This window comes from Microchirus variegatus (genome assembly GCF_963457635.1).
Source record: "Microchirus variegatus genome assembly, chromosome: 17".
Lineage (NCBI taxonomy): Eukaryota > Metazoa > Chordata > Actinopteri > Pleuronectiformes > Soleidae > Microchirus > Microchirus variegatus.
In genome coordinates, this window is record NC_139818.1 from 8011586 (window position 1) to 8024039 (window position 12454).

At 40.6% G+C, this 12454-nt stretch overlaps 1 protein-coding gene across 1 annotated transcript; it reads right to left on the reverse strand.

Moving 5' to 3' along the window:
• Window positions 1–493: 493 nt before the first annotated feature.
• LOC310939215 (zinc finger protein 281-like) lies at window positions 494–9721 on the reverse strand (the record flags this gene model as incomplete). Its single annotated transcript, XM_083903903.1, has 7 exons — window positions 9619–9721; window positions 6994–7519; window positions 5474–5584; window positions 5182–5305; window positions 2771–2854; window positions 2569–2687; window positions 494–2125 (listed from the first exon to the last, which is right to left on the reverse strand). Exons 2-7 carry the CDS (start codon window positions 7444–7446, stop codon window positions 494–496), a joined length of 2523 nt encoding a protein of 840 aa, XP_083760029.1. The 5' UTR covers window positions 7447–7519; window positions 9619–9721.
• Window positions 9722–12454: the final 2733 nt, after the last annotated feature.

A 12454-nucleotide genomic window follows, 5' to 3' on the forward strand; every position in this document is an offset into this window, starting at 1 on the left:
TGAGTTAAAAATGTTTCTTGTAACAGACAATATATACTTTTTTGCCATTTGAATTCCGGGCCTTTCCCTGCCACAACTGGTATTATTATTGAACGTATCAACATTATTTCATTATTACTTTACAATTAATGGTTTGATGATTGGTAAAACACAATATTTCAGGATAGAAGGAAGAAAAAAATGAAAACCAAGCAAGTTCATAGCTACCCTCTAAATGTTTTTTTTTTTTTTTTTTAAATTACATTTAAATCTACGGTATGTTCATGTCAAAAAATTCACTACCTTTAAACAAAAATTAAGCGACTACATACATATTAAAAATGAAAACAGTTTTTAAAAAAATTGCATTTGAGGCCATGGAAGACCCTCCCTGGTCATTTTTGTATCAACATTAATGGCAGTGTTTAAAAAAACAAAACTTTGCTACAAGAACAAAATTAGGATGGCGTAGTGAGACTGGACAGTCCCCTACTTTATTCACCTTGTTTGACCCTTATCTGAAACTTTGGCTTGTCGGGGTTTTTGATCCTGTACTCACTGGTGCACTGACGTCAGCTAACAAACTGGTATACCCTGAGAATTCTGACACTGGAGTTCTTATTCTGTGATCAACCTCTGCTGCAGGATCGCTGCCGTAGCTCAGAGGGGTCCGCCGCCCTGACTTGAACTGGGAGCCAAAGGCCTGGGCAAAGTTCTCGATCTGGTACGTGGTTTCTTTAGGGGGGTTCAGCGGGGACAGATCGGGGTAGCTGGAGCCGTTGGTAGGTACAGCGCTCCCTCCGGCCTTGGGTTGCTGCCCCTTGGAACCATCTGCGTGGGTGGTCAGGTCCTGGGGAGGGAGGTTGAAGGTGCCAGGGGAGTGCTGCTTCTCCAACTGCTCAGTCAACTCCTGAGATGGAGTCAGCTGCTGGTGACTGGTGGATTCCAAGGTCATGTGGTAGCCTGCCTGAGAGGGGGAGTCCACCAGCATGCCATAGTGGGACTTTGAAGAGTTCGAGGAGGAGGTCGATGAGGGAACGGCAGCGATGGGCAGTGGGGAGGACACAGCAGGCGGGTAGCCACAGTCCAGTGGCGATGTGGAGTACACATGTTTGTCAGAGAACAGGGGTCCTGTCGGACTGGAGCTGCTGGACAAGAGTGGGAAAGGCCCAGTGTGGCCAAGGGTAGGGAAGGGTCCACTGTGGCTGGTGCGCTCCAGAGCCTGCAAGAGAAATTTCGAGTACTCGCTCATCACGACCGTTTTATCGCCGCCGTTAGGCGAGTCGTCCTCCATCTCTGGGGTAACAGGGGCAGCTGGTTGGAGGTCAACATGGTGTGGGTGGTCAGGCAGGTCAAAAGTCACGTCATGGTGGTGTGGCCCTTCTGGTTTATGGCTATAATGCTCTAGCAGACTTTGCAGTACCTCATCTGGAATGCCAGACTTGTCGTGCTTGAGCTCCAAAGGAGATGAGTCCAGCATGGCCAGCGTGGGTTCTGGCCCAAGGGATACCTGGATGACACTGTTGACCTGGTTTGCCATGTGCAGGGAGCCAGCTCCATAGTCATTGTTAACTGCATGGAGGTAGCGCCGCTTTTTCACAAACTGCATTGCATCATCGTAGTTGCTGCTGGTAGTGGGCCCCTGCTTGTTGCCCCCAGCTGCCTGGAGTAGACCCATATTGTCGAGACCAGAACCCTCCACGTGATCCATTGAGCCAGGCTTCTGGCCCAACAGTTTTTGTCCATCTACACTGTCTTCCAGAGAGAGAAGGCCCTTGTCAAGGCCCTTGCGGCCAGCTTTTTTGAAGACCAATTTGGGTGTGCGTCCCTGTATGGCAGAGTCCGAGCCTGAGGGGTGCTCCATGGTGAAGTCCTGTAAGCCCAGGTCATGGGCCATCCCCCGAGAAGATGAGGTTCCTGCCACTAATGCAGAGGCATTTTTCTTCCGTTTGCGCTCACCGCCCTCACCGTTCTTGGACCTGGCCTTTTTGCGTCCAGAGGTGTTCGAGTTTCCCTGAGTGAGTGAATAGCTGCCCTGGCCTAGCTCGGATTCGCTGAGCTCCAGCATGCTTGGGTCTAGGCCCTTCTTTATGGCTTCTCCACAAGTCCGTTTGTGCTTCAGTAACCGGTCTGTTCTAGAGAAAAACTAAAAGGAGGCAGAGGGGAGACAGAAAATATAGTCTTATTTTTCTGAGAATTTACATTTTTAAATCTTTTTAAACAGAATAGTAACTGCAATAGACTACCACAAAAAGTTATGTTCCATGATCTCCACTGACACAATTACTCACACAGGGATGAGGCTTGATAAGAAATGTCAAGTATACAACTGCTTACATGCTAATGGTGATAATATATTGCACTCATACATGCTATTCCATAAAGAAGGGTGCCCCAAACTTGATCCCTATGACAACAACCTCTTAGATTAGACAGTCTTTTCAATCAGGATACACACCTGCCAGATGGTATCCTGGACTCTAGTTTGACCACACTCATTAAAGGAACAACTTAAAAGCATCAACATTATACAAAGATGAATATATTCTAAGGGTACACAACTTGGTTATCAAACTAAAAGTTGCCTACTTGTTGGCATGTATCACAGCGATATGGCTTCTCGCCGCTGTGTGTCCTTTTGTGCCGTTCCATATGGTACTTCTGGATAAAGCGCATGTTACACTGGTCACAGCTGAAAGGCTTCTCTCCTGCAAAACACAGCAGTTACTCCAATTTAGGTTCTATGAAGGAGAAAAGGCACTGAATACTTGACTGAACACCGGAAACTCACCACTGTGGATCTTTTCGTGCCGCTGGAGCAGGTACTTCTGAATGAAGCTCATGTTACACTGACTGCACCGGAAAGGCCTCTCACCTGTGCGATCAAGAGTACAACCATCCGCATATCACATTAATATTTGCCCAGCCCATCACTTAACTGTGTCCAATACATGTTTAATGACAATCAACTTCAAGTATTCTGTAATAAACTCTTTTTTGAGAATGGAAAATGTTAAAAAGGGACAACACACAACATGTATGTCACTAATGCAGTGGCTACAAGTTTTAGCTTGACTACACTAATTAATTAGACTACTACCTTTTTCAGTTGGCCTGCTTTGTCATACCATAACACGTTTAGGTGGCAGCTAGTTGGTACCATGTCAGGTGCTTGTCTGCATCTTTCTACCGTCCAATAAGTATTTAGCTCTTTAAGGTGACTGAGCGAAAATGCATCCAGAAATACACTGCTTTGGATTTCACAATGTTTTCTCACTATTTACTATGTTTACATGTATTTAAAATCTGGTTTTAATTGGACTAACAATTATTTTAAGTTTTTCTAACCTGCATAAAAAAAGATGGTACAGGGGATCTAAATAAAGGTGAATGGTGATTCCCTACTTAATTAACTGCCAACCATTTTGATAAGCAATTAATCTGTTTTGCTGTGTTTTTAAGAAAAATATAACTCCCAGTGGCTTTATTGCCCTATGACAGGAAATTTTGGTTGGTGGAGAAAACTTATTTTCAAAGCATATTATACCAATACAATAGAGTCCACAGACTTGACATATCATTGATTTAAATTAAAAGGGTTTCGTACAAATGAGAGGACTTAAATAAATTATGTGCGCAGATATCTGAATGTTCCTTATTTACAAGTGCAAATCAAAGAACCATGTGGGAATTTCCCAGCAATAGGAGTGACTAATATGCCTGGAAATACATGAGTCATCACTGACTCACACCTGGTTTCAGTAATTGTCTGGGTTTTTTCTGTAGTAGTCTTAAGCACTGAAAGGGAGATAAGATGGTGTTCCATTTTTACCTTACATTATTTTATATTAATTTACTTTGTCAAACTTTGGAAAAATACATCTGATTTCCTCAAACTGGTCAGCAATATTACATAACGTAGGAAACACGTAAACACAATAACAATACCTGCCCGACTTATCATGTCATGTGAGCATCTGATACCAACTAAAAAGAAACAGATTATTGTAGGGCATAACAATTTATCTTTTTATGACTGAAATCGCGATTTCAGAAAACTCGGTCCTGTGATCGTCAAAGCCGCATTTTTGTGCAGTGCTCCTGACTGACCCACAGCCAGGCTTTTAGCCACCAGGGCGTCCGAGGGACATACTGTACTGAAAATAATAAGAAATTAGACGCCCTACATTTAGGCAGGACACCCGCAGGTTTTTTTTTTTAACCAGAGAACAAGGGCGCTGCGGCCCCATGTAATCGGCGAGCCAGGTGCCGATTGAACCCCAAATCACACACAGATACGTCATTATTACTGTTATATTGTTCTTGCTAATAAACATGTTCCATTTAGGCATGTACTGAAAATTCGGCGGCCGAAGGACTTTTATCACCGAAATAAAAACACCGAAACGATATTGTGATGACGCACGCAAAAACTGCTGCCAGTATGCGCCTGTCTATACCCCATAGAGTCTGTCCAAGATCAGTTTGGAACACCAATAAAACAGTTCCAACAAGATGCAAGTACACGGTGTAACAGCACACCTATTAAATGATGGAAAGTCTCTTTGCACAAAAGCGAAACTTGGCTGCAAACAGCGCAGGTTATGAACTCCACGCAACATTCACACCACTCATTCACAACACAGAGATCCCCTGCACTTCATGGCGACTGTACTCAATCCTCTGCATACATATTATAATTATTTGGATGCTGGGATAAGGCCAGAGAAATTATCCAGGCTGCATTGGATACGGAGACCCATATTGTCTCCGTATCCAATGCATATACGCATAATGCAGTTTTATGCAGGAGCGTAAAACGGTCTGCACCAGAGGGGCACCTCTATAATATAATATACTATAATTACAATGCCTTGACTTAAGTGAGGTAAGTCCCAGCCATAACAACAACATTAGATTTAAAAAAAAAAAAAACAATGGTACAGAATTGTTTATAATAATCATAACAATTTATTTCCTGATTTTCGGTTTCGGCCAACAATTTTCACTTCCATGCATCCCTAGTTATATTGTACATGTGCTCCCCAAGCTCCCCCAGCAAATCTTGAATCAAATCGAAATCGCAATATCTGCCAGAAAAATCGCAATTCCTAAAATAGTTCAGCCCTAGTGCATTGATAATTGACCTTTAACAGTATCAGGAAAAAAGTAAGGCACTATCAAGCAGCGAAAGTCTCTTACCTGTGTGTATGAGCACGTGTCTGCGCAAGTGGTAGGAGCTGCGGAAGGCAGCGTTACAGTGCTCACAGATATGTGGTTTCGAGTTTGGGGACATACAGGCTCCATCTGCATCCAACATCATGGCCTGCAAGACGTGTACATAAAAGTTTTGTTGAATTGACTTCAACACATTAGCACTGTTCAAAGTAATTTAAAGGCACAGAGCATTACATTTTCTTAAGATCATTCATGTGTGCAGATATTTTTTCATCCAAACAAATCTAATTTTTCAGTCTTAATAAAAGAAACTAACCTTTGTAGCATCGCGTTTCTTTCGTGCTTTGCCTCCCTGCCCGTCCCCATTGTTCCTCCGCCCTCTTCTACCTGATGATTCTTTTGGCTCTTTACCTGGTCTTCCAGGAATCTAAGGACAAAAATAGCAGATGATGTATAATCTGGCAGAAAGAGGCAGCTGCAAGCTCAAACAACAGTCTATGAAACCAAAGCATGCACTTAACAAATCCTGTCCGATAAGGGAATGACCAGATTGAAAGAAATTGCAGTGAGATGTGGGCCAAAACAACATTATGAGGAAATTCTGCAGTGCTGCAGGAATCCAATGGCCCAAATAAAAATGTGTTTTGTTCGTTGACAGACACAAAAGGGGGGAGTTATAATGCTTTTGAATCATATTGGTTAAAATTAGAGTTGTCACGATACCAAAATGAGTTACCACGGTACGATACCAGACAAAGTATCACGGTTCAGGGTAGTATCACTTTACCACAGCCTTTTTTATATTATTATGTATTTGTAAGTTATAACTGCTTATTAATTACTTATAATGTTGTTTGGTGCATGATAAACATAATAATGGTGAAGTAAAAATTAGACTGAATGGTTTTAGTTCATAACTGGGTCAACAAGAGTACATGAACAAAAGCATATCAGCAATAAAAAAAACAAATAAATGAAGTTAGAATGTATATGGTTGAAATTAAATAATCATTCAGTTTCCTTTGCACATTTATGTTTAACTAATATAGATAATCAACTTAGGATAACAAATCCACTGTCTTTAAAAAAAGAATGCTTCTTCTCCAACATAATAAACCATAGAGGACAAAATACAACAAATAGGTACTGATTCCCTGTGAAAACTATATTTTTATGCATTTTTTATGTGCTTTATACTTTAACATCCTTTTACTCATTCCTCAGCCTGTACACGAAGCCTATAGCCTAATATTAGCCAATGAGAAAATTAGCGGAGCCACTGACGACGGCGCCGCTCGGCTTCTGTCATGGCCTCTCGTGTTTGTGACTGTAAACCGTGCGTGCGTCTGGATGAGACAGAACTTAAGCTTGTTGTTTGTTTTGAAGCTAATGTCTATAGAAGCGGAGCCGTCTTCGTGGAGTTCGTTCTTGCCAGCAGAAACACACAAACAGCCAATCAGCTAACAGACGGGCGGACCCAGTGTGCGGAAACAGCCTATCATATCCACGGACGTCACCGGTAACAGGCAAACAGCCAATCATTCAGCAGCTGTGTGGTTCAGGGTATGGGAGTAGCATACATTGAGAAGTCCGGAGGCTGGGAGCAGAGTATTCGCGGCTGCTATGTAGCGGAAACTGGCACCGGTATATTGTAATCCACGGTATTACCGTCGCGTAGAATTTCTACTACCGTAGGAACCATTTCGAATTGGCACTGCTGTGAACTGTGGGTATCGTGCAACTCTAGTTAAAATAGTAAATTTTGTGGCCATATCATTCAATTCTAAAAATTACAGCTACAAAATGTATGACTTGAGACAACATTTAGAAACTCACCGGTTCTTCCATGCTCCGAACATTGCTGAGGCTTAGGTCATGCAGGAGCATGCTCTGGTGGTTTTGGTGGTGGTTGCTGAAAGACATGTCTGCCATGTCAGTGCCACTCTTCCCTGCACCCCCTCCAGTACAGTTTACCCCGACTCCTCCACCCCCACCGTAGAGGGGCATGCGGTAATCCAGCTCAGTTAGCCGCTCCTGCTTAATGCCCATGCTGTGGAGGAAGCCCCCTGTGTTTGCAGCAGCGGCACCCTGGTGGTCTGGAGGGGAGTCACGTTCTTTCTTGAGGATCATCTCCTGGGGGAGTTCGCCCATGACGGACTGGGAGGCCAGCCGCGTGAAACTGGTGACGGGCGGCAGGTGGCTGAACATAAGCATGCCTGGTGCAAAATTGGGGTCCATGCCACCGTTACGCAAAAACTCATTGCCTAATTTGTCCTGGATAATACTCATGATCGTGTTTTTGCTTTGTGCAGGGGGAGAAGGAGGGCAATAAAACTACAGAGAAACACAGCAAGAGAATATCCTGTAAGCAAAAAAAAAAAAAAAGATTAGTGTTATGTTTACAAACAGGAAGAAGTTCACAATCCAACATTGTTGTAAAATCTCATCTCCTGTAACTGTTGTCTGGTCATTTATTACATTACCAGATTTATTAGGTTTTTGCACAAATAATAATAATAATAATGCATTATATTTAAGGCGCCTTTCAAGACACTCAAGGTCGCCGAGACAATATGCCTACAATATAGTACAAAAAATACCAATAAAACAAACTGTGCAATGTACAAATAACATTGTGATCTATGAATTTTTCAAAATCTCAAGGTGATTTTGTCTTCTGAATGCCATCATGCAAGAGTTTTGGAACATCCGTCCATCCATCCATCATCTACCACTAAAGTAAAATACCTGCCAAAGCTAATGTGCTATGAAAAAATAGTCCACAATAAAAACAATTTTTAGAAACTTAACAATCAACATCTTCTGAGCCAAACTGAAAAACTGAGGTCAGAATTATGTCCTTTTAAAATGTTTACATATGGATGTAGGTGGGTTTCTAAATGATGCCTTATAGTCATTCTTCTTTGGTGACTGGGACTTTAAATTCCACACTACCTGCTGCTTATTTCTGGGAACTAGATCCAAATATTCCCTTCATAACAGTAAATGTAGGCAAGCAAATAAGACACAAACTCATTATTTTACCTTATTTTAGTGATACATCCCAATACACACTGTGCCAGGTTTTCCACATTAACCAACCCTACTCTGCACTAAAAAATTTAACATTTCAGCACTTCAGCAAATGTCTTGGACTGCCTCTGCTATACAATGATGTAATAGTATATTGTTCTAATATATACCGTTTGCACTACATGCAATTTGGATAATGACAAACATCTTTAAAAAACTGCAATATAGCTTTTCATGCAAATACTTTTAATGTTCCATCACTTTGATTCATGTTGGAAAACACCACTTTGCCATTTCTGGTTCAGTGTGAATGCTAAAAGATGAGGGTGTCTTTTCATATATAGGCAAATTAACCGGTAGACTACACTTGTCTAAAATAAACGGCATGTAGGTCAAATGCAGCGAGACATTTTAATGAGTTCGGGACAGGCGGCGTGGAAACGAACAGAGCAACGACTACAGTGAGAGTTTATTGTTTAGTCCAGACCTGCCGACCATTTGGTTGCGCCACACTCAATTCAACAGAAAGCCGATGAGCTTTTGTGATGCATAATAGTTAGCATGCTTAGCTAACCGACTAGCCACACCGAGACAATCAACTACATCTCCACGTCCTCGGTCCACACACTGGTTTCAAACGTCTTACGAACCTCTTTTGTTCCTCATAACAAAATAAGACCAACAAGCGACACTGTGTAGTTATAAATAAATCGTATATTTTAATCAAGACATGTCTAATTTGATCCATATGACCGATGTAAGGGAGCGTTAGCATTGTACACAATATGCTATCAAGCTAGCTAACGCTAAAACAAAATCCACGGGTTTGATTATGACGCATGTGACGCATACTCAAACGGCAATAGTATATGCGTGGGAGTGTGCTACAGTGGTATACATAACGAGTTAAAATAAATAGTAAACGAGCTAAACGAGTGTAGTTTTTAACAGCACATTTGCTTCGAGGTCAGGTCAGTGGCATGAATCGCTCATTCTCCGGTTCCCAAGCTTTGATGACGCTCGTGAAATCAAATCTGTCTGAGTGCATGCAACGCTGGCGCTCTATTTATTGATAGCTAACTTTAGCTAAAATTACCACCGCATATCGCTCACCAACATACCGTGCAGGCAAACATTCCTCCGCTATTACGACACATATCGCCTCCAGGACAAGTGGTGGGTTTAAATAAAACGGTGAGTTCCGTGAGCGCTTGTGTTCATAACAATCAATGTGCCACGAGCTAGCTCTGTAGCTAGCCGCTAGCTGCCCGGAATGAAAACCCGCATTACGGCCCATGCAACAGAAACAATGATGCTGCCTCTCGTTACATCTCCCGTTTGCGCCGAGCTTCACGACTCCGTCGCCTAATTTCCAACAAAATCCTAACGCTCACCACGAACAAAAGGTCACCTTAGCTCCTCACTCACCTACACATGACCGCAGTTGGTCTCAACCGTGCCTGTATTGTCTCCGTAGTCGCCGTTTCGATGTTTTATTGCCAAAACATTGTTCTCCAGCGGCCGCTGCTTTCTTCCATCTTGTCCTGGCGCGGGGGATTATGGGTGTAGCAGACGGACGGGTCGTGAGAGGAGACAGGCGAAGGCTCCCAAGGTTTTATTATCCTTTTTAAAATAGCATTCATATAAAATAACAAAGTATGTGTAAACAACAATCACAACACTAATAATAATAAAAATAAAACAAGCAACATCAACAAAAACCAATAAACACGACGAAATTAAACAAATTAAAGCTGTCAAGCAATTTACTTAATAATAAAAACGCTTATTAGCACAGGACAGTTTAACACCGTTTCAAAGTACTTCAATGAATGAAAAATTTATTTCGACCAAAGGGAAATAAAAGAAAAAAAGGAAAGCAAACGGTTGCATTTGCAGACCTTGAATCTGAATGTCTGAAAATGATTCGTCTGAAGTAAAAAACTTCCCACCCCTTCTCCAAAACTCAACCAAAAGGAATGCATAATATAGCTTTACTTTTTACAGGATAGGTCAGGGGCCTGCAACCTGTGGCTCTAGAGCCACACATGACCCTTCAATTCCTCTGCAGTGGCTCCAAGTAGCTTTTATATACAGTATATCTGTATAAAAACCTCAATACATGTTATTATCTTCATTTTGTGGGCCAAATAGGTTTTGTGGCTCCACATTAATTTTATTTGGGTGGAGAGGGGACACAAATGGCTCTTTTCGTCCTAAAGGTTGCTTAAGTAATAGACAAAACCAAATAACTACAAAAACAATTAACAGATTCCATACATACACAGTAGACACCTTGTGAAAATCATGTCTCTATACATCCTCTTAAAGTGTTTCATGTTTGGACATCCCTTTAGCTCACTTAAAGTGTTTCATTTCTTCACTCCACAAATTGAAATACAAAAACTTTTCATTGCAGTGTGACCTTCTGTGTTTAAAATTAAATAAACCCATTGAACCAGTCCGTTCTCTTACAGTGCATTTTGTATTTTTTTATTGTTTTTTTTGTGTTGTTGTTCTTAACATTATCTGTACAGTTTGGAATACCACCAGGTCTGAAAATGTAAGAATTTTAGACTGTGAAATAATGTGTTTGTGTAATCCAGGTGACCACATATTAACGGTTCAAGTAGCAGTGTTTGTGGGTGACAGCCATATTTGAATCCCATGTGCTATTTGTGTAGTAAGCAGGGTTCCCATGGGCCTTGAAATCCTTGAAAGTTTGTGAATTATATATTTTTCATATATTTATATATATTTTCATTTATATTTTTATAGTTTTTTATATCTATAGATATTTGATATAAAAAACTATAGATATATCTATGGATATATATATCGAGTGAGTAATGTTAAGCAAGAGCAAGCAAATTACATGATGCCTGAGAAATGCAAATGCAAAGATCTCTCGCTCACCAGAGAAAATTACAAAGACCTACTTGGACCCAGATCCCAAGGATGGTTTGTCAGGTCAGGCTGATGTTGAAACATGAAGGCACAAGTTGGTGGCCTCTGTAAAGCAAGGCCCTTACCTAACCTTACCTATTTCTAAAGCTACAAACTATTATTTTTGTATTTTAAAGTGATTATACACATTTGCCTAAATTCTACACATTACCCCAGGTATATGCCAAGAGTAATAAAAGGATCTGTAAAGTAAAAATATGTTTTTCAGAGGTGATTTGAAATATGTCACTGATATAGCAGGCCAAAAACCACAAACGCTAGGATAGATAATGTCAGGGGTTCTAGCTATGATGATACATTGAATTAAAATATTAGTTTAGGAGCACAGGGTCTAGTTTTTGTAGCTCTTATATTATATTTTACAATAATTATAATTAAACAATTTATAATCATTTGTTTCGATTGTATTAATCTGCTCAATTCACAACATATGGTGCATGCACGCAACACAACACCCACATTTCAACTACAAAATAAAGTTGAAAATGTCTACAGAACAAAAGACTAGAATATTGGTCTGTAAATATACTGTACACCATTTACCACAGATGGGTGGATAAATGGATAGGTGGACACAGACAGACAGATGGATAGATGGAGGGAGGGAGGGAGGGATGGACAGAAAGAAAGAAAGCAGGTCCAGAGTGTTCTCTTCTGTGTCAGACAGACGGTCATGTGCTGTCTGTCTTATGGTCTTAAATCCTGGAACTTGTGACATGAAGATTTACTTGGAGAAGGGGCTTCATTCTCTGTGCTGCATCCTACATAAATATAAAATTAAGTATTCTGTGACCACAAAATACAAATTTGTGGGTTTAGCATAATTCCAATCAACAACTTGGACAGCTGGGTGAGCAAATGGAGCGCACCTTCACTTGAAACTGTGACACTAAAATAAAATGGAAAAAGATATAATCACAAATTCGAACTTCCCGCATCAATAACAAACAAAACATTTTTGAAACAAATGCAATACATATTTTGAATGTAAACTACACAACCTAATTCTCACCAAAAAGAGGTTAAAACTCACCTCACAAGTGTCCTTTGGACTATACGCCATTTAGTGTGAAAAAATGTTGCATTTATTTAATATCTATAAGTAATAATTTTCAATAACTTCACTATAATACATTGTAGTGTCATTAAATGTTTTGTCACAGTGACACGACACCTGCCAGAACTGCTTATATAATATTATATATTGCACATGTTTCAGCATTGATTGATTTAAATGTTATTTATAGTGGAAGTTAGAATCTCTGAATGTCTTTCTAACTTAATTTCGGTAATAATG